The sequence below is a fragment of the Pantherophis guttatus genome, chromosome 4 (assembly GCF_059756535.1).
Source record: "Pantherophis guttatus breed Tessera chromosome 4, ASM5975653v1, whole genome shotgun sequence".
Taxonomy (NCBI): Eukaryota; Metazoa; Chordata; class Lepidosauria; order Squamata; family Colubridae; genus Pantherophis; species Pantherophis guttatus.
In genome coordinates this window covers 151,422,744-151,445,930 of record NC_142066.1, presented here as the reverse complement: position 1 = coordinate 151,445,930, position 23,187 = coordinate 151,422,744, and the positions used below count along the sequence as shown (strand labels likewise).

Here is a 23,187-nt window from a genome sequence, read left to right as displayed (position 1 = left end):
TGATGGTCATTGAGATTCTTCTTCCCTCCTCCTCCTTTATATTCCTCCTCCTCCTCTTTCCCCTTCATATTCCTCCTCTTTTTTTCTCTCCTCCTCCTCCCCCTCCCCTCCTCCTCTTCCTCCTCCTTCTTCTTCTTGATGAAGAATGACAAAAATTGTCATTTCTCTTCTCCCAACCTTGGGCTACCAACACCATATATTTGAACTGTCCCCCTGAGAAGATGCTTTGCTGGCTGGAGATAAAAGATTATCAATTAGCAACAACTTATTATATTTTTTTCAGTTTCAGTAACGTAATTGGGACCCAAAAGATGCTTCTTCTTTCGCATTTGCTGTGACCAAAATCAGTCCAAACTAAAAAACTCCATGTTCTCTTTAAAAGAATATTTATTTTCCAATTTTTTTTATCCTCCCCGCCTCTCCATGGACAGTGATAGGATTACAGTATCTAACAAGGAACCCACCCCCAAAGTACACAAATGATTAAAAATATTTGATTCAGCTAAAACAAAATCCACAATAACTATAATATACTTATGGCTCAGTGGTTATCTAAACCAATACCAGGAAGAGAGAAAAACTAGGATAAGTTTCATTCCCAGATAAAAACAAACAAAAAACTCAGTCAACCAGGAAATTTGAAGTATTCCAAAATTCTTCTCTCTTTCTCTTCTGAGAAATGAATTGTTCCTCAGAGCTGTTGTTCAACTTCCATTCTCTACCTCAAAATCAAGAGAGAGCCACATTAGTTCATTTTGAATTCTGGAATACATTCCTGCAAGGATTTATAGCTCAAGAAAGGATCTCTTTAGACAATCCAACTCATGTCACCTTCACTTCTGAAAGACTTCGTCTCATGACGAAGACTCATGAGAAGACTCTGCTTTCAGTCCTGTGGCAATTAGTTCAAATGTTTCTTCTCCCAATAATTGCCCCCAACCTTTACATCTTCTAATCAGATTTAACAGATTAACAAGAGTTGAAAGGGACTTTATAGGTCATCTAGCCCAACCCCCTGCTCAAGAAGGAGACCCTACCTACACCATTTCTGACAAATGTCAGTCCAATCTTTTCTTGAAAGTCTCAAGTGATGAAACTCCCACAACTTCCAACTTCCGAAGGGAAGCTGTTGATTGTAATCTAACCAATGGAATCTAAAACAATATTTCTCAACCTACTTAATTTTAAGAGGCATGAATTTCAATTTCCAGGATTCCCCAGCCAGGAATTCTTTTCTAGAACAGGGGTCTCCAACCTTGGCAACTTTAAGACTTGTGGACTTCAACTCCCAGAATTCCTCAGCCAATAAAGTTGGAGACTGTGCTCTAGAATACAAGCACATCTTCCTCAGAAGAAAAGCTTGCATCAGAACTGAAGGTTCCTTTGGATCTAGTCTCTATAAAAACAAAAACTGAAAACTACAAGGCAGGGTCAATGAATAGCATCTACAGAGAGTCCTTGATGTGTATGACACAATGGGCTGGTGCTTGATATCCCTTGATACTCTGATGCCTTCAAACTATTTTGCTTTGCTGCCGGATAGGTGCACCTGAACTAAGCAGTTGATAGAGGAGATGAGTGGATTTGCTTTTAGAAACATCTCAAAATCTTATTTCACATTTGGAACAATGGCCTGTGGAAAACGTTTCCAAGCTGAACTGTCTAAATTTAATCCTTTTTTTTTTTTAAGAAAAAGAGTAGTTTGTAGTTTTTGTGAGTTTCTTACAACATGTGGAAATTGATTCTTTCTTGGTGTTTCAAATATCAAAAACATATTTTTTTTTATAACCCCCACAGAATGCTTTAAAGACATCTTGGGTATTCAAGCCAATTTAGAGGGAGAGAAGATTACAGAAAATCCTCGATTTATAACCATTCATTTAATGACTTACAATAGCACTGAAAAAAAGGAACTTAAAATCAGTCCTCAGGACTGTCGCAGTATCCCCAAAATTTATGATCAGAATTTGGCTGCTTGGTAATCGGTATGTATTTATGACAGTTGCAGTTTCTTGGGTCATGCGATGTCCATTTTTGATCTTCTCAGCCAACTTCTGACAAGCAAAGGCAGTTGGGGGGGGAGGGGAAGCAGGAAGCCATATTCATTTAATAACTGCATCATTCACCTAACAAATGCAGTGATTTGCTAAACAACCATGGCAAAAAAAAAAAGGTTGTGAAATTGGTTGCAACTCATTTAATAATCCCCTTGCTTAGCACTGGAAATTCTGATCTCATTTGTGGTCATAAGTCGAGGACTGTCTGTAAGTCTAGCCTGCCAGTTGCCAGCTCAAAAACTGCTTTTGTTGGGCAGGTTACCCTGGGAAAGTTTATTATTTACAATAATTGTTCGAAGAGCTAAGTTATTTCTTTATCAAATGTTTTGTCTGGCCAATAATGTTGACAAACTCAAAATTCCTTTATGCATTTCTCATGACTAGCATTTGAAAGTGGCAGCAAGCAATTCCAGGGCAATGAAAATATAAATTTAAGCAGCCATCACACAAGTGTTGTGCTGCACAATTGTTTAAGCTTCCTCTAGCCTTCTGTGGAATTCTCAGTGGAGAATCATATCTTTAAAATAATTGGGAAAGCAATGGAGATAAGGAATGTATGATACATGGTTGTGATGTTTTTAAATATTGGTGAAAACTGGACAGAATGGAATAATGGTTGGAAGTGCAGAGCAGTGTTTCTCAACCTTGGCAATGTTAAGAGGTCTGGACTTCAACTCCCAGAATTCCCCAGGCCAGTTCAGCTCAGCAGCCTGGGGAATTCTGGGAGTTGAAGTCCAGACCTCTTAACATTGCCAAGGTTGAGAAACACTGGCACAGAGCGCTGACAGAATGCCCTGTCGATCCAAAATAGATTTATGCTGATTACTAATTAGTCAAGTTCAGGATACACCATAATTGTTTTGAAGTGGGAGGGGAAGATGGTTTTCTCAAATATAAAACATGTTCAGCTGGATTCCAACTTGGCCTCAACAATCTGTAAAAATGGCACCGATACCAATTCCCATGTAAAGCAGCTATTCTTTTCTCATGTGTTTCTGGATGTATCTTTAGATGTTCCCTCCATCCAATTTGATAAGTTCTGCATACCTGTTTCTTAAAAATATCTTTCTCTTGTCCCTTCCAATAGCATTGGTTGTTTGGAATTCAGTTCCCAAGCCCTGGACCACACAATATGAACAATGTCTGGGCACCATCCATCCTATGATCCACCAGTCAAGAAGCAGCACCACAGTTCAACAATGTTGGCCTCCTTCGTAACACTGGAGATGTATTGGATTCAAGAATGTGAGCAAGCATTGTTCCAGCTCATTTTCCATTAGCATCAAGGTAGAAATTTACGTCGTATCAGGGAGGCTCATACACTAGTCTGTTACACTCTTGTCTGTCATATTTTAGTCTGTTTCTTCATGTGAAACATAACCCCTAGGTAGATGCTTGGCAGTGCCAGCCAGGCACAAAGTAAAATGAGGTTTGGTAAGGTTGAGCTCCAGTCTTTGATCATGAGTTTTCCTGGCTTGCTACTCATCTCCTCCAGTTTTCACTCAAGTTCCATTGTTTCCCGTGGTCCTCCATTTTCCTGATGAAGCACACAACCCACTTTGTTGTTGAAAAGACGAGGCAAGCTTCCCTTGTGGAAATGTCTACCTTGGATAGACCGTTCCTTCAAACGACGCTTGTTCCGTTTACAAATCTGCCGGATGTCCCAGATCCTCAGCGTGCCATCGTGGGAAGCTGTGTACAATAATTCATTGTGAATCTGGAACAACAGGGCCATACTTAGACTGCTTAGCATCGACAGTCACAACACGAGACGGAAGCAAAGACAGAGCTAGACTTTATTGCTTTCAAAGCAGAGGGGATTATGTGGAAACGTGGTTCAATCCAGTTTCTATCAATACGTGTAACCCAAGAGAAATCTAAACTCATCCAATTCCTCATGCAAAAGAAGGAACTAAAGTATGAGTGATCGTATTTCCTTAGCATTTAAAAAAAAAAAGGAGTTATTAAACAAAATAAAAAAGTAAAAGCAAGGGAAGCTAGCACTTAGTTGCCAGCTGCCTGCAATTACTGCAAGTTCAAATCTCACCAGGCTCAAGGTTGACTCAGCCTTCCATCCTTTCGAGGTAAGTAAAATGAGGACTCGGATTGTGGAGGGCAATAAGCTGACTTTGTATAAAAAAGAACACTGCTTGGGGGGGCCCGAAAGCCCTGCTAAGCAGGTATATACATAAAAGTATGAAGGCTATTGCTTAATGCATTGTAAGCCGCCCTGAGTCTCCGGAGAAGGGCAGCATATAAATCAAACTAATAAATAAATAAATAAATAAATAAATAAATAAATAAATAAATAAATAAATAAATAAATAAATAAACAAACAAACAAACAAACAAACAAACAAATAAGAATTAATAAATAATACTGCAGGATCCTTGGTGCTCTCTGAGCTTGATGGTTTTCTTGCAGATACCCAACTAGGTAACATCATCATTGCTGAGAAAGGGGTTTGCTCTCTTTAGGTATAGGTAATTTTCCCCTTCAGTGAGCAAACCTCTCTTTCTTCTCACACTGATAATGTTACCTAGTTGGGTAATGAAATGTCTGCAAGAAAAACACCAAGCTCCGAGGGCACCAAAGGCTCCACAGGTTAATCCTAAACTACAAATATTCTCTTCTATTGATACATTGTTTTGTAATAAACATTATTGGTGAAAGGGCAATCTTTATGAGTATCTAAAATGAAATGGCCTTATGAATATTTCGGACCGAATATTTCAGAATATGCGGAATATTTCAAATACATGAACTGATTCATCCATAGTAAAATCAGAGAATTTGAAATGTTGACAGCTTACCTGGATGCAGTTAATAACCAATTTATGGCCGCGAAACACTCTTTGCAGAATGCCAGTCTTTGTATTAAAAGCTCGTGCACAAGCATCACCACTTCCAGTAAACACTGATGAGAAAGAATAAGGGTGGGAGGCTTATTCAGATTATCTTACATTATGCATTTCTTAGAATATTTGTATCCCATTATGATTACATTATAGTCCCAAAGGATCAGAGAATAGCTGTGGTGGTGCAGTGGCTAAAACGCAGTACTGCAGGCTAATTCTGCTGACTGCCAGCAGTTCGATTCTTACCAGTTGAAGATTGACTCAGCTTTTCATTCTTCTGAGGTTGGTAAAATGAGGACCCAGATTGTTGGGGGCAATGTGCTGACTCTGTAAACCGCTTAGAGAGAGCTGCAAAAACACTCTGAAGCGGTATATAAGTCTAGGTGCTATTGCTATTGTTATTGCTATCAGCCTACTACAGTAAAATGGCAAATAAATAAGGGAAACAATGTTGTAAATATAATATATAGCTCTACCAAAGATCAAGGTTAGGGACAAATCAAAGTATGAAGCAAATGAGCTGGTGAAACAAAAGTAGAGAACGAAATGGATGAAATATTAATTTTTTTGGATTACCTAAACTCAAATCTATAATGTGAACAGGGCAAAATATAACTCCCTATAAACAATATATATGAGAATATATAGGGTTCTTTTGTTGTTGAACTAATCCTCTGAAATAGGCTATGAGGAACACACTTGAATTCTAAATCCATTTTTTGGGGGGAGGGGGGAATGAGTTCTGTTTTAATTTTAGTTGATTTTCATCCTTTAAAGAGTTTGTACTTGGCTGACTATATTTTTACTCCTGGAAGTTGTAGTACTACCTCAACTTACAACTGTGATTGAGCCTGTAATTTTAGTCATAAGATGTGACAGTTGTAAAGCAGGTAACCACATGAATGTGCCTGATTTTACCAATGTTTGTAGTAGTCATTAAGCAAAAGGGGGGGACTGATGTCCCACTTTGAATACAGGTCAAAAGTAGCTTTTTCAGGGTCTGTCATAACTTGAATGGTTGCTAAGCAACTGCTTGTAGGTCAAGGACTACCTGTATTAGAAATGTGCTTGTTTTTTTTCAGACAACCATGCTTAGTTACTATACTCTGATTTACAATACCGTACTACGAACTGAAACTATAATCAAGGAAATTGCCATTAATTGTAATTACAGTAACTCAATGTGATATACAAGACTAATTAACCATATGCTGGAATTAGTATGTAAAGTGACTTTTTATTTTATTGCTAACATGAAAACTCCAATAATGATGGTGTTAAATGTCTATATAAATTCATTATATAGAAACAATTTAATAAGAAGAAAACAGGAATTAGTAATTTTTGCCACAGAAAACAATAGAATTTCCTTTATATCAATAGAGTGATAGATGGAGACAGAGAAAATCTGTATTTTAACTTCAAGGCAACTCTTCTGTTGCATTTAACTTATTAATAACCAACCAAAACATTCATTCAGGGAAGCTAATTTAACTGAATATTTATTTGGAACATCAAGTTATTGCAATCAATTGCAATCTATTAGGAATATCAAGTTACTCTTGAAATGCTTTACTAATAGAACCTCATTAGCAATATCGGGTGGACTATTTTACCAGATGAATCTTGCGGTTTAATTTTTGCTATTTATTGATGAGGAATTAACAATTAAAGGACTTTTTAATAGTAAGTAACAAATCTCTGTCAAGTATTTATGCCCTGAGTTACTCAAGATTTAATTTCTTAACATTAATGTGCCCAAATAACTCCTCCCACCTCTAAAATAATATTATTCACCATTAATATTCACCAGTTAAATCTGGTATTTCCTGATTACAAAGTTAGTTGTTTTAAAGAATAGGGCAATTCATTTTTCAACCTAATGTCTTCCAAAAAGAGCATTTTTGTATGGAATGTGATAGCTTTTCCCCCCACCCACTCCAATTCCATCTGAAAGATATCCTACTAGAAATACTAACCAATTTTGTTGTATACATGATGTACAATGACAATAAAGGTTGTTATTATTATTATTACTACTGAAAATTACTCCAGGTTTGTTTGTGAAATCCAACAGACAGATGTTATCCTTAAAAGCCAGGCATCCCAAAAGCCAAAAAGCAACTTAAAAACTTATAAGATTGGAAACAAAATTTTACAGCTACCATACTGTTCCAACGCTGATATCAATAATAAACCTTGAATTTATTTCCATCATCTAATCTGGGTGGGGTAACTGAGTCATCCTTTCTGAATGCCTCCAAGGCCATTTATAGACTGCTGTAATGAAGCCACTCAAAAGTTTGGCCCAGGCTTTATTTCTTTCACTAAGTAGATGGCTAAAGATTTCTTTTTAAGATGCACTTCATCGTCAGTGTGCAGGTAGCTCTTGATTTACACCCATCCAATTAATGACTATTTGAAGTCACAGGGGCACTGCAAAAACTGATTTACAACTGGTCCTCATACTTAAGATTGTCACACCATTCCCCATAACCAAAATTAGGGTGTATTAATGATGGTTACAGCATCCAGGTGTCATGTAACCTTCCCAGCTGGCTTCTGGGTGGTAAAATCAATATGGGAAGCCAGCTTCACTTAGCGACTGCATGATTCATAACAATTGCAGCAGCGGCTTCTGGTTTGCTCTTCGTAGCCACCAGACGGTCCCTTGGGACCGCCAGCCCCTTCGCCTGTAAAGAGCCGCCTGTACAGCGCAAAGGCGGCTCGAAAAACCCCATTTCCAGGAGGAAATGTGGGATAGAGCAGGTGAGTGTAGGTAGAGCTCTCCGTAGCCCCCAGAGTTTTTTTTTACTCTTGGGGGAGAGCGGAGGAAGCTCCCTATAGCACTCGCCGTTCGCTCCGGGCGTTGGGAGACCTCTGCCTTCTTGCAGAGCAAGGCTACGAAGACAAGCTTTTTAAGATATTTAACAGATTAATTAAAGATGATGAGATCAGGATCTGGACCTGTGACCCTAAATTGCAAGTATTAATACTTATTTCGCAAAGGATATTCAACAAAGTAAAAAAGATCTTTTAAAATGGCGATTGCCGAAACTGGAGCAGGGAAGCTGAAAAGAGAAAGTCCTTCCGTTTCTTATTAAGTCACAAAGTAGCAGAATAAATGCTCCTGGCTACATTTGAAGGGATATGAGCTGGACCTGTAACCCTGAATCGCAAGTATCTCACTTATTTTATAACAATTATTGAAGAAGGTAAAGGAAAAGGAAAAAAGAATCTTTAAAAAGGGCGATTGCCGAGGCTTGAGAAGGGGCGGATAGGGAGAATCCTTCCGTTTCCTATTGAGATACAAAGTAGCGGAATAAATACTTTTGGCTACACTTGAAAATAAAGCTCTACTTTTGTGTTTTTCTCTTCCTGGAGATCTGATATTAATCTTGGTTGGAAAGAAGGTTTTTTTTTCTCTGTTGCCTCTCTTCTCTCTTTTTTTAAAAATAGTTTCTCTGCGTTGAAATATGGCATTAAAGCCGGACAAACAAGCAATGGGGGGGGGATTCCCCCCTTAATAAATTACGTGAACAAATTTTAAAGCTCCAGTCTCAGAAAACTGATTTTAATATAATTGAATTTCTTTTGGAGGAGATTGTAAGAAGGGATGAGATTGTGAATCAGAACTTTGAAAAATTTAAGCAGGAAATTAAAGAATTAGTGCAATTAAAACTTGATATTCTGGATCGAAAGATTATAAAAATGGCTAATGGCTTTGCAGAATTTATGATTAAGTTGAATGAAAATACTAACTTATTAGAGTCTAAAGTGGAAGAAATTGAGGACAATTTGGACAATAAAATACAAAAAATTGAAAATGATTTGACAAACATTCAAGACAATAGCTCAGAAGAAAAACCTAAAATGGAGGTTGAACAAAAGACTTGTAATGCAGAAAATTTACAACAACGGATTGAAAGAGAGGTTCTAATGATGCAATACAATTTTACAGAATATGCGATCAGACTGAGAGGTTTGCAGGAAAATAACAGAGATGATTTAAGGAAAATATCTTCTGATATTCTGGCTGGGATTTTAAAGGTTCAACCTGAGGAAGTGTTTTGTAGGATTGACAGAGTTTACAGAATAAACTCCTGGATTGCAAAGCAAAGGCAATTGCCTAGAGATGTGGTGATTTATTTTACAGATAAAGAAATTAGGAATAATATTGTGCAAAATTCCTTCAATTCTACTTTGCAATTGTATGGAAGAAAGATATGGATTTACAAAGAGCTCCCCCCGAAGATGTTAATGGAAAGGAAGAAATTTGGTTTTCTGGTGACTGAGTTAAAAAACAGAAATATCTTATTTAGGTGGGATGCTCCAGTTGGTATAATATTGAGATATCAAGGAGAAAGATACCAACTAGATACTGTTGAAAAAGCGGAAGAATTTTATCAAAAAATTTTGAAAATGAACTTAACATCTTTAGGCACAATACAGGATAAGCAGAAGGAGTTGGAAATAAAGGGAAAACATCGAATTACAGAGGTTGCGGTAGACAAATTGCTTTTGGATTCTTTAGATACCCCAGCTGGATTATCTACAAATATGAGAGAAGCGGCATCCGACCTCAACGTGATGATTCACCAAGTCAAAGACAAGTATGGAAATCAATTAGTTGACATACAATTGGCAAAAAAGAAATATGAGATACACAAACAAAATCAACAAGATCAACTTACAAAGCAGAATGAAAACCGATCAGTTGATATACAACTTGTGGAAAGGAAAACAGGATGGAAATTAAACCCACAAAAAGAAAAGAAAAAAAGAAATAGGTCTCACAAAAACAGAAATTTCTAAATCAAGCAACAGTGAAGCCAGTGATTTTAAAAAAATGAATGAATATGTGAAAAGATAGTGGACTGGAGGCGAAGTATTGGTTAATATCATCCTGAGGACAGTGACAGACTTCTGCAATGCCGTAATTTTGGGATGTGAAAGGAGCCTTTAACTGTTGGATTTGAATTATCTACTTTGGATTTCTTTCTTGTATTGATAAATATATTATAACTATTTTGAGTTACAAGGCAAGAGAGCTACGCTGGGGCATGCAGAAGATCTGGTTGTTACCCATTAGGATGATGGGAATTTATAATCCTGATGAAAGCCACAATTACAACTATATGGAATATAATTATAATGTCACTCGGGTGGTTGTTTTTACTTTTATACATATATGAGGATATTCATTACTGATGGGGGCAGATGATGACTGAAGACTTTGAACAAACTGTTGCACCAGGATGTTATGTTACCCAATTATGGATGAGGGACTCAACAATCTAGTGGAAAGACATCAAAGAAGATATTATATGGATTATAAACTTAAAGTCATTGTCTTTTTTTTTTTTTAATAACGGAATATTTACACACACACACACACACACACACACACGTGTGTGTGTGTGTGTGTGTGTGTGTGTGTGTATATATATATATATATATATATATATATATATATATATATATATATATATATATATATATATATATATATATATATATATTTAGTAGAGTGGGTAGTGGATTAAAGATATTAAGAATTGTTGTGTATGGCAATTTTGTAGGAAAGTGGGTGGAAACATGTTAGTTTACTGATTGATTAGTTTAAGAAAAGGGATGTTTAAGTGATATATTTAGGGGAGTGGAGGAAATGGATAGAGTTGAATAAACGTTAAATTAGGATTTATGGGGAAGGCTGCTTTGAAATGTTATATTAATATACACAAAGAATAAATGTTAAAGTAGGATTTATTATATAGTCTTAAAGTGGAAGGTTGTTTTGAAATGTTGTAATAATACATAGATATAAGTTTGGGGGAGGAGAAAAAGGGCAGATTATTGCTAAATTGGGAGTTATAATAATATTATGCTAAATTAGAAGTTATCATACAATGTTATAGTAGACAGCTTTTTTTGAAATGTATGGTAAAAGGGGAAAGTAACAATATCAATAATAATATTTTTTGTAAGTAAGGGTCAGTATATAGAGGAGGAGTAAGGAGATAGTAAAATATTATGTAATCTGTTATGAATTAGGTTTTTGTTGTGAAGAAGTCACAGGGGGGGATGGGTGGCGAGGGGGGGTTAGGGAGGAGGGGGGAAGAAAAAAGGGGGGAAAATTTGTATTTGAAAACTTTTTCAATTAAAAAAAAAACAATTGCAGTGATTTGCTTAACAACCATGGCGAAAAAGGTTGTAAAATCAACTGGGATTGATTTAACTACTACCTTTGCTTAGCAAAAAAAATTCTGGTTCTAATTGTGGTTGTAAGTCAAGGAATACCAGTAAAGGTATGTATTTACCTGTGCAGGTAAAGCTTTAACCTTATTGGAAGCCCCTAAAGTTAATTATATGAAATGGGTAGTTGTACAAATGCTTTAAATTAATGAAATAAAGGTACAGACAGTGCATTCTCATAAACACTGGGATTCTAAGTTTGATTTCTGAGTCCTTAGAAGCAGATCTAAGAAGCCCCAAATTGCAAGCTTTTGAATTCTTGCAATTTGACAGGAATTGAATCCTTGTCATTTTTTAGCCCTAGTTCTATATCATATTGAATCTGGTTAATGAGAGAGATTGGTGTTTTGTGAGAACCTAAAGGAGGTAATTGTCCATTAAGCTAACTTTATCCCCCAAATGATCCCATATTCTATAGGGTTAAACCAGTGTTTTCCGAACAGGGAGATTTCAAGATATGTGGACTTCGACTCTCAGAATTTCCCAGCCAGCAGAAGTACCACACATCTTAAAATTTGCTAAGGGTGAAAAATGCTGGTTCTGACTGACTCACTTAGGAATGTTGTGAAAACACCAAATCTGGCCAATTGTTTCTCCCAAGAGCATCAAGCTGCACAGAAATTGCAGTTGAAAAAACTGGCCAATGACAAAGAATGAGATGGGTAGCAATGTTTTAGCAGACACTTCCCTGGAGAAGATGTGTAGGGATTCGATATTCCCCAAACGGCGAATTTTGATCTCGTTAGTGTGATGATGAGATTCCCCCAGCCACCAAGAAGATCTGCTATGGTTAATTAACAGAATAACAGATTTGGAAGGGACCTTGAAGGTCTTGTAGTCCAACTCTCTGCTCAAGCAGAGAGGTTGGGGACCACTATACCAGTGGTCCCCAACCTTTCTGGTTTTGTGGACTGATGGCAGTGGCGGCAGCACCGGAGAGGGAATGATTTCACGCAAGCAACAGGAATGTTCACGAGCACAAATGGAGTTTCTGCACGGCCCATTTCCCAATAGGCCACAGCCAATTATTGGGCCATAGTCCAGGGGTTGGGGACCCCTGCCCTCACCATTTTAGACAAATGATTGTCGAATCGCTTCTTAGTGGTTGAAATGCTAATAGTTGAAATGCACTGTGCAAACTATTTAGAGGCAGAAACTGGGTATAGCTAGTCTAACGAAGAGAAGGACTAGGGGTGTCATGATAGCAGTGTTCCAATATTTGAGGGGCTGCCCCAGAGAAGAGGGGGTCAACCTATTCTCCAAAGCACCCGAGGGCAGGACAAGAAGTAACGGATGGAAACTGATCAGAGATGCAACCTGGAATTAAGGAGAAATTTCCTGACAGCGAGAAGAATTAATGGCTTGCCTTCAGACATTGTGAGTCTTCCATAGCTGGAGGTTTTAAAGAAGAGATTGGATAGTCATTTGTCTGAAATGGTATAGGGTCTCTTATTCAAGTGTGGGGGTTAGACTAGAAGACCTTAAAGTTCCCTTCCAAATGTATTATTTTGTACTCTGTATTCTATTCTGTATTTTAAAAAAAACAGGAAGACAGAGGTGAGAGGTGAGGTGAAAGCCATCATCATGAGAAAGCTACATGTAATTTACTCACGAGGAAGATCTCTATTTCCCCACTTAAAAGCTCTATTTACAAATATTGGCAGATAACATCTAACTCTGCCTTACACTCCTGTCCATGTAGTTAAAAAGAGCAATTAAAATAAGCCAGAGATTTGAATATTTAGTAGAACGGGGGTGTCCAACCTTTAAGATTTGGTAAATTGTGTATATGCTGGCTAAGGAATTCTGGGAGTTGAAGTCCACAAGTCTTAAAGTCCCAAGGTTGGACATCCTTGCAGTAGAATTTACTATCCGGTCGTCAAACATTTTCTAGATATTTTCAATTACATCCGTTGATCACAAAGAGAATGCAGAACAGACCAAATACTGTATCAGTCAGGTTAAATGGACAATATATTGCATTCCTACATATCCACAATAAATATGGGTTGCTAGTGTCAACACAGCCTGAAAGGATATGAAATTGCTTATACAAAAAAGACATACAAAAGATTTTTAAAACCCTTTTCCTCATCTCACTGACAAAGCAAGAAATCAAACCAGCTTTGCCAACTGCTGGGATGATTTTGTACCATCTGGAAGCATTTATCTTTTAAATGAATGAGACTTGGTCGGCTGTTCAAGAAAGGGAGAGAGTGACTGCATCCTGCCTTCTTCCGAAAATTTATCCAGGGACTATCAGAAACTGCTTTCATTTCTGAATTGCTTTCTAGGAAGAGATGGGATGTAGTTAACCAAGCACTGAGACAGTAGTAGGTCTTTAAGAAAGTCAGAACAGAGGATGGACTTTCAATATGATGTGGTGGTGAAAATAAGAGGACCAGGGTTGAGAGATCCAGATTTAATCCCACAAACTATTATGGAAGCTCTATAATGACTTTGGGCCAGTCCCTCTCTCAAGCCCATGAGCCAGTGTGATGTAGTGGAGCAGATATTGGACAAAATAGGGGACATCTGGATTATGTTTCCTCCTGTAGAAGGCCAAGGAGATAACTTTGGAGAGGCAACACAACAGAAGCATGCTTTAAGGCCAAGATAGAAAATGTGAAGAAGATAAGACTTGCTCCTCCTTAATTCACTAGAGCAGGGGTCAGCAACCCGTGGCTCTGGAGCCGCATGTGGCTCTTTCATTCCTCTGCTGTGGCTCCCTGTTGCTGGTTGGCTCCATAATTGATAGGGCTTTCGGTTAGGACAGGTAGAGGAAAAAGGATGGCGCACTAGGAGGAGACTCTATGGTGGGGGAACAGGACTTCAGGTCGGCAGAGGAAAAAGGAAGCTGCACTAGGAGGAGACTCTATGATGGGGGAACTGGATTTACAGTCGGTTCCAGAATTGAATGGGGGACTTCCGGTTAGGACCTTTGTGGCTCTTTGAGTGTTTAAGGTTGCCGACCCCTGCACTAGAGCTGAAGATGTGTGGATTTCAACTCCCAGAATCCCTCAGCCAGTGCTGCTGGCTGAGGAATTCTGGGAGCTGAAGTCCACACATCTTCAAGTTGCCACGCTTGAGAGTCACTGCAATAGAGTATTAGAAGGAAGACGATGAAAGCTCAGTCAGGTTTTCAAGATTCGCCTACTATCACTTACATCCATAAAGTGTAGTTTTAGCGAGCCTCGTGGAGTCTATTTCCTGTTCTGGTCTACCTGAAAAAGCTGACAACCTCTTCAGCCAAGGAAACTCTCTATGTGTTATGGAAGATAAACCTGGTCCTGGGAATAGGTGAACAACCATCAAGATAGGAGAAGATTCAGAAAAGACCACTCAGAATCTCAAGGGAGAAGAAAGAAATTCAAAATATCCCTGCCTTGAGTTTGTTTGGTATAAAGATGTAGTAAAGAGAGCCTGTGACAGATTCCTAAGGTTCAGTTATAATTTCTACAAGAATAACAACAGCAGTAGCATTTAGAGTAGACTTACATACCGCTCCATAGTGCTTTATAGCACTCTCTAGGACAGGGGTGGGCAACTGTGGCCCTTTTACAACCTTTTACAATTCGGTGGACTTCAACTCCCAGAATTCCTGAGCCAGCTTGGCTGTATCAGGAATTCTGGGAGTTGAAGTCCACAGGTTGTAAAAAGGCCACAGTTGCCCACCCTGCTCTAGGAGGTTTACAATGTCAGCCTCTTGCCCCCAATAATCTAGGTCCTCATTTGATCAATCTCAGAAGGATGGGCGGCTGAGTTAACCTCGAGCCAGTTAGGATCGAACTTCTGGCTGTGAGCAGAGTTTGTCTGCAATACTCCATTCTAACCACTGCGCCACCATGGCTCCTAACAATAAAAGGCATTTTTGAAATTCCTGCTGCTGACATTTCCTACAGAAACAGTGTGGGTGAGATGGTGAAGATATAGAGATACCGAACTAGCTTTTAATGAGATTTGTTTTGGTCCCACCTTCATTATCTTATCAGTAATTCAAAGCAGTAAACATTCATAATATTCCTTCCCCTCCTCTTTTTCTGTACAACAACAATCCTGTGAGGTGGGTTGGGATAAGAGAGAGGGACTGATGACCCATTCGACTGGCTTTCGTGCCTAAGGCGGGACTAGAATGCACAGTCTCTTGGTGATTGGCTCACAGTCACCCAGCTGGCTTTTATGCCTAAAGTGGGTTTTCAACTCACAGTCTCCTGTTTAACTTCTACACCAGTGGTGCTCAACCTGTGGATCGCGGACTCATGGGGCCCGCTATGTCATCGCAGGGAGTCCACGAAAGCTTGGAGAAATGTTATGATTTAAATTATTACATGTATTTATATGCCGCCATTCTCCCGAAGGGCTCAGGACAGCGAACACAAGTTAAGAAACAAGTACAATAAATTCATAATTTAATCCAAATAATTAATTAGTAGTAAATAATAAAGCCCGGAATCAGTCTCAGCCTATTTGTTTGAAAAGCCAAGTCTTCAAGTCCCGATGGAAGGAGCAGAGATCAGGAGTCGTCCGGAGCTCAGTAGGTAATTCATTCCAGAGGGTGGGAGCATCTTGAGTTAAGTCTTGGGGACCAGTGGCCATGGCCACAAAAGATATTTAAAGGACTCGGTGATAAATAAAAGGTTAAGAACACTGCTCTACCCAGTGGTGAAATGCAATTTTTTTTACTACCGGTTCTGTGGGCATGGCTTGGTGAGCGTGGTGTGGTGTGGCTTGGTGGGCGTGGCTTGGTGGGTGTGGCAGGGGAAGGATACTGCAAAATCTCCATTTCCTTCCCACTCTGGGGCCAGCCAGAAGTGGTATTTGCCGGTTCTCCAAACTACTCAACATTTCTGCTACCGGTTCTCCAAACTACTCAACATTTCTGCTACCGGTTCTCCAAACTACTCAACTTTTCTGCTACCGGTTCTCTAAACTACTCAAAATATCTGCTACCGGTTCTCCAGACTACTCAAAACTTCTACTACTGGTTCTCCAAACTACTCAAAACTTCTACTACTGTTTCTCTGAACTACTCAAAATTTCTGCTACCAGTTCTCCGAACTACTAAAAATTACCGGTTCTCCAGAACCTGTCAGAATCTGCTGGATTTCACCCGACTCTACCCCAAACTGGCTCTCTAGCGTGGGGGAGGCTAGGGTATGGCCCTTCTCTCTCAGCTCAACCTATTTCAGAGAGTAGTAGTTGTTGTTGTGGCAAGGATAACAGGACGATGTGGCTTTCAAAACATAAATAGAACACACAAGTAAGCGCACATGATGGCGTCAAGTTGGAACTTACATATTCCAGCATGGTATTTCAAAGCACTGACAGTGTGTTTATGTGCCTTGTAGGTCCTTATCCTCTCTCCAGTGTCAGTCAACCAACACTTCACTGTTTTGTCCGTGCTACCTGAATACAAGCATCGATTGACAAGCTGAGACAGACAAAAGAAAGAACAGAAAGTTAACGAAGGAAGATCACTGAAAGTCACAGTTACCCTTCCATCTGGTCTTCCTCTTCAGAAACTGAAGGGGATACAAACAGTAACAGCAATGTTGAAAGGGTAAAGTAGACCTTTGAAAGTACATTCTGTATGGAACCAAGTCCTAAAAGAGCTCAAAAAATTAGGTACGGGAGATGTTTGTTCACTGTTTGTGTAAGATGAAGCTAGTCCTTAAAGCTAGTGAAGCAGTGCTCCATAGGACCTGTGGATTTATTTGATCCAAATCATGTTTTTATTAATTGCATTTAATTAAATTTACAGTGTACTGTTCCAATGACACTAAACATTATTTGAAAAATTATTCAGTCCACAACCCATGAATTCTGTAGATAAACTTCACATTCCCTCTTAATTTTATCAGCCAAAGATTCCTAAGTATGTGCATAGTCCTTCTTTCTATCGTAAAATTCAAATCACACTTAGCTTCAGCAAGCACTCCATATTGTGTGCCATCAAATATTAACAGGTTAACAGAGTTGAAAGGGACCTTGTAGGTCATCTAGTCCAACCCCACCCGCTCGCCCAAGCAGGAGTCCCTATACCATTTCTGACAGATGGCAGTCCAGTCTCTTCTTGAAAGCCTCCAGTGATGAAGCTCCCACAGTGAGGAAAATTTGTGCAGACGTTAATAAAAATTTGGGTTAAAGCAAGTTCAATTGCTTTTTAGATTTTTCCTGTCAGTTATCTGTAGCAGTTTATGTACATTGCTTGGAACATTTTCAAATGCTCCACTGAATTATTATTACAATTGTCACCATTACTATCGCCTGTCGTTACTGAAAGATACAAATGGGAAGTTACAAAGATATGCTATCTGATGTTGAATAAGACATCTAGGCAGTCCCAGCATCAAACCATGTGAAGGCTGAGAGACTTTAAAAATATTAGAGAAGACCCTTGAATCAGACCAATGATCTTCTATTACATGGGTGTCAAACTCTAGGCCTGTGGGCCGGATATGGCCCACGGGGTCCTTAGATCTGGCCCACGGGGCTGTCCTGAAAACAGCAAAGAACTGGGCCACGGTGCCTCTGCCAGCGAAAACGGAGCTCGAGAGAGCCATGTGCGGCCTTCCCAGGCCCGTTCTCACTGGCAGAGGGCTAGTAAAACAAACTAAAAGCAAAACAAACTAAAAGGGAAATGTTTCCCCTTTTGCATTTGTGCATGCCAGAAGGGACAGGAAAGGAGAAAGGAGAAAGGGAAAGGAAGATGGGAAGAGAGCAAGGAAGCAAAAATAACGAAAGAGGGGAAGGAAGAAGAAAGGAGAAGGAAGAAGGAAGGAAAGAGAAGGGAAGGGAAGGGGAAGAGGAGAGGAGAGGAGAGGAGAGGAGAGGAGAGGAGAAGAGAAGGGAAGGGAAGGGAAGGGAAGGGAAGGGGAAGGGGAAGGGAAGGGAAGGGAAGGGAAGGAAAGAGAAGGGAAGGGAAGGGAAGGGAAGAGAAGGGAAGGGAAGGGAAGGGAAGGGAAGGGAAGGGAAGGGAAGAGAAGAGAAGAGAAGAGAAGAGAAGGGAAGGGAAGGGAAGGGAAGGGAAGGGAAGAGAAGAGAAGAGAAGAGAAGAGAAGAGAAGAGAAGAGAAGAGAAGAGAAGAGAGGGAGGGAGGGAGGGAGGGAGGAAGGAAGGAAGGAAGGAAGGAAGGAAGGAAGGAAGGAAGGAAGGAAGGAGATTATAATGAGAGTGAGGGAGGGCCTGAGGGAAGTCCTCCCTTAGCACATGGCCCCCACAGGTGCCCCTGATACAAGTGACTTTGAGCTGGCCATACCTACCCCGGCCTCCAGAGGTCAAACACAACCCTGATGTGGCCCTCAATGAAATCAAGTTTGACACCCCTGTTCTATTAGCACAGTATTTCTCAATCTGGACAGTTTGAAGATACGTGGACTTCAAGTCCCAGAAATCCCCAGCAAGCATGCTGGCTGGAGAATTCTGGGAGTTGAATTCCGTACATCTTCAAGATGCCGAAATTAAGAAACATTCTGTATTATTGAGTTTGAAAAACACTGGTACATCTGAAATAAGAGGTGAAATATGCCGTGGTGGCACACTGGTTGGGATGTGGTATTGCAGGCTAATTCTGTTGACAGCCAGCAGTTTGATCCTGACCGGCTCAAGGTTAACTCAGCCTTCCATCCTTCCGAGGTCGGTAAAATGAGGACCCAGATTGTTGGGGGCAATAGGCTGACTCTGTAAACCGCTTAGAGAGGATAGTAAAGCATCATGAAGTGATGTATAAATTTAAGTGCAATTGCTAGTGTTAAAACAATCTCCACTTGTTGTACTTCTAATATAAAATTTTCTGGAATCTGGATTAAGGACAGATATTTCTGAATGGATCAGGAAAAGCAATTCAATTCAGACTAAAAGGTTTGAAGCAAGATCATCTATAAGTATTTACTTAATAACATTCAAAGGTGAAAAGCATAGGATCTGTTACAAATCCTTAGGACATTGTATATTCCACCATCAAGATCTACATTTTCAATTTATTTATTTATTTTATTCATTTTATTTAATTTGTATACCGCCCTTCTCCAACAGGACTCAGGGCGGTGAATAGCCATGGTAAAACATAACATATAAAATTTAAAAGCAATTTAAAAAACATTAAATAAATTTGGCTATCCATTTAAAACAACCCGGGTTAAAACCAATTACAAATTAAAATCGAAGGGATGGGATCAAGCCAGCCCGGCTAGGTGAAAAAGATGTGTTTTCAGGGCCCGACGAAAAGTCCAGAGGTCTGGTATCGTGCGTATCTCTGGAGGTAGGTCGTTCCATTTATTCCACCAATGTTTGTATATTGAAAATCTTCCCTCCTAGGCAATGTTTCTCAACTTTGGTAGCTTTAAGACATGCGGACTTCAGTTCCCAGAATTTCCCAGTCAAAATGCTGGTTGAGGAATTCTGGGAGCTGCTGTTCGTATTTATTAAAGCTGCCAAGATTGAAAATCACTTCTCTGCTTGCCTGGGTATTTACCCTGCCTGGGTAAATACCCAGAGAATTAATCAATATTCTCTTTCACAAAGCTTCCATCTGTTGCAAATCCATCACTCCATTCTCAAAAATCTTTTGAAGGAATGAATGTGATCCACTATTTTAATTTTTTTAAAAAAAATATCCATGCAATCTCCCACAACATTCATTTGGCTAATGGGATGGAAAAAGAACAGACCCTCAGGCTCAAAGTATCCTATATCACCAGACCAAGCATATTACAAGAAAACATATGCAGGTTCTTTGCTGTGTTTATGTCAAAATAAAATAAAGTGGTCAATCAAGAAAAAAAACACACTTTATTTATTTATTCTCTTTCATTAGAAAGAGCAAGGATTTCCTTTCATCAACAAAAGCAAGGATTAATTTTCTAAGATTTGGAAGGGGCAGGAGAAGTGGTAGTCGGAAAAAAAATCTTTTTAACAATAGTTTTTCCAAATATAGATAGTCCTCGTCTTACAACAGTTCCTTTAGTGACAGTTCGAAGTTACAACAGCACTGAGAAAGGTGACTTGTGACCGTTTTCCACACTTACAACTGTTGCAGCATCCCCCATGGTCATGTAATCAAAATCCAGACTTTGTCAACTGATTCATATTTATGACGATTGCAATGTCCCGGAGTTATATCAGAAGGTCATCTTTTGTGACCTTCTGACAAGCAAAGTCATTGGGGAGCTAGATACACTTAACAATCATCTTATTATCATAACAACTGCAGAGATTCACTTGGTAGCAAGAAAAGTCATAAAATGGGGCAAAACTCAGTTAACAAATGTCTCACTTAGCAATATAGATTTTGGGCTCAATTGTAGTTGTAAATCAAGGACTACCCTGTTTCTCCAAAATAAGACCTATCCCTATTAGGCTTACTATGTTTTTACGTGTGCGCCTAATATAAGCCCTACCCCACCCAAAGTAAGCCCTACTTAAGGGCCTGTGCAGGTGGCTGCCTGCCCATTTCGTCTAGTTGCTCGCGGTGCCATGGCCATGAGGCAAGGCAGGGGGGAGTGGGGCTGCCCGTGTCCTGCACTAGTTTACCTCAGGGCCCCTGCAGTCAGAGCATCCGTGTCCCAACACATGCCTTGCAATGGCAGCACCAACAGCCATTACAGCAGGAACCCATGTGGCCGCCAGCCCACTTCTTCTGCTTGCAGCCACAATGGACCAGGAGGCTGAGTGGTGTGCTGGTGCTGTGGCCATGAGGCAAGGCAGGTGTCGGGGCATGGATGATCTGGCTGTGGGGGCCTGGCTGTGAGGTAAGCCGGTGTAGGGCGTGTGGGACAGCTCCGCCCCATGACTTCACGGCGGCAGCATTGATGCACCACACAGCCTCTTGCCCTGCTGCAAGCTAGCAAAAGAATTGGGCCTCCCTTACTTGGAAACAAAATAAGACACCCTCCCCCAAAATAAGCCCTAGTGCAGTGATGGCTAACCTTTTTGCCATCACGTGCCAGGAGAGGGGGGGGCGGGGGAGGGTCATGTGCGCACGTGCCCACACGCATGTGTGCACAACCCCCTCCCCCCAGAGTTCCTGGCACATGATGGCCTGGTAGACCTGTTTTTCTTTCTTACCTGGTTCCAGATCCTCTCTGTGTATCTGGGAAGGGCGAAAACAGCCTTTCCCACTCCCTTGGAGGCCCTATGGAGGCTGAAAGGGCCCATTTCCCAACTCTCGGTGGGACAGGAAGTGACATTTTTTGCTGTCCCCAGCCTCCAGAACCTCTCTAGGAGTCTCTAGGAGCCTCTCTAGGAGTGTCTAGGAGCCTCTCTAGGAGTCTCTGGAGGCTAGGGACAGGAAAAAACGTCACTTCCTGTCCCACCGGGAGTCGGGAAATGGGCCCTTTCAGCCTCTGTAGGGCCTCCAAGGGAGTGGGAAAGGCTTTTTTCGCCCTTCCCAGATACACAGAGAGGATCTGGAGCCAGGTAAGAAAGAAAAACAGGCCTTCCCCAACCCCCCCAGGCCCTCCAGAGGCAGGAAACAGCATGTTTCCCTACTTCTGGTGGGCCCAGAAGGCCCGAAAATCAGCTGGCCGGCGCATGCATGCACCCCAGAGCTGAGCTGGCGTGCCCACTAATATGGCTCCACGTGCCACCTGTGGCATGCGTGCCATAGGTTCGCCATCACGGCCCTAGTGCATACTTTGGGGCCCAAGAGAAAATAAGACCCGGTCTTATTTTTGAGGAAACATGGGGTACCTATATATTCAGTTTTAATAATGACTTTTGTAAAGCATGGCCAGAGAGATACAATTCCAATTTATAATCTGAAGATGGGTTAGTTGGTCTCCTCAGTTGGCTTTGAAAAATATTTTATTTGCTCTGAGCATGACACAGATTATAGAAAGCAAGGACAATTGGACTGAGAACCTGTTCCAAGTCCTTATAAAAGATCAAAATATTCCTGGAAAAAGCAGATGCTAATATTTTGCAGGTACGTCAAAGAAATAAGGAACACTGCGGATTCCCAGAATATTTTTTTTATTTTTATTTAAGTCTTTATTTATTGAAATTATTTATATAGCCGTCTGTCTTCTAACCACATGCTTCCTTCACACCCACCAGCAGAAAGCAATTGTCTGTATTTAGAGTACTCAGTTGCTGTAATAATCATTCTTATCAAAACTCATGGATTCTTTTCCCCAAAACTATCCATATTTCTATGGGCAACAATTCAGCCAACTGCTTTTCTAGGTACAGGGAATCATCAACTTACAACCATTTGCTTAGGGACCGTTCAAAATTCAAGTGAAAAAAGTAACAAATGACCAGTTATCGCACTTGTGATTGTTACAGCGTCCCTGTGGTCACATGATTGAAATTTGGGCTCTCAACAACTGGCATGGATTTATGATATTTGCAGGGTCCGGGGTTTACCTGATTTCCATTTGCGACTTCCTATCTGGCTTCTGATCAGCAAAGTCAACGAGGGAACCTGAATTTCTTTAATGACCATGTGCTTCACTTAACGACCACCTTGGTTAACAATGGAAATTCTGAACCCAATTGTGATCGTAAATTGGAAACTACCTGTACCAAAGCATTGCCATTTCTCAATTACCTTACATAGATATTAAGCACTTTCATTGGAATCTATGATTTGGCTTCAGTGCAGATATTATTGTTCAACCAATAAATAATAAAAACAATACAAATAAATAAAAGGACACATTGACATCTGTTGCTCTTACTCTTGTTCCCCAGAAATTCTCCAAGTTTCATGAGTATCCATCTCCAACACTAACTCCCCACACAAGATTGCTTCTAACGTCTTTCTAAAGCATAGTTTTCATAAACCATGGTTTCTTGAATATACCACAATATGTGGGTCCACAGATTACAGTCCTAAATCATGGGTCAGAATCCAAAATCCACTTTATGGATAATGGCAGTCAGTTAGTTTTCTTCTATTCACCATGGGATATGCTGGATTTTGACATTATACTCAGGTAGATATCTTATGGATTACAACTAGTCTCTCGTATCAGGAATATTTTTATCACTTTTACTTTTTAAAAACTATTTA

General features: G+C 40.0%; 1 protein-coding gene across 5 annotated transcripts in view; it reads right to left on the bottom strand.

Moving 5' to 3' along the window:
* Nucleotides 1-369: 369 nt before the first annotated feature.
* WDR86 (WD repeat domain 86) overlaps nt 370-23,187 on the bottom strand; it is a 43,879-nt gene continuing 21,061 nt past the window's right edge. For 3 of the 5 annotated variants that reach the window (XM_060683378.2, XM_060683383.2, XM_087893092.1), the window contains exons 5-7: nt 16,467-16,602; nt 4,872-4,975; nt 2,769-3,774 (exon numbers count right to left, since the gene is read on the bottom strand). In XM_060683378.2, coding sequence (XP_060539361.1) covers nt 3,556-3,774; nt 4,872-4,975; nt 16,467-16,602 — 459 coding nt within the window. In that variant the 3' untranslated portion in view covers nt 2,769-3,555. Of the gene's footprint in view, nt 3,775-4,871; nt 4,976-16,466; nt 16,603-23,187 lie in introns of all 5 variants that reach the window. The other 2 variants (XM_087893094.1, XM_060683384.2) reach the window with 2 other exon arrangements.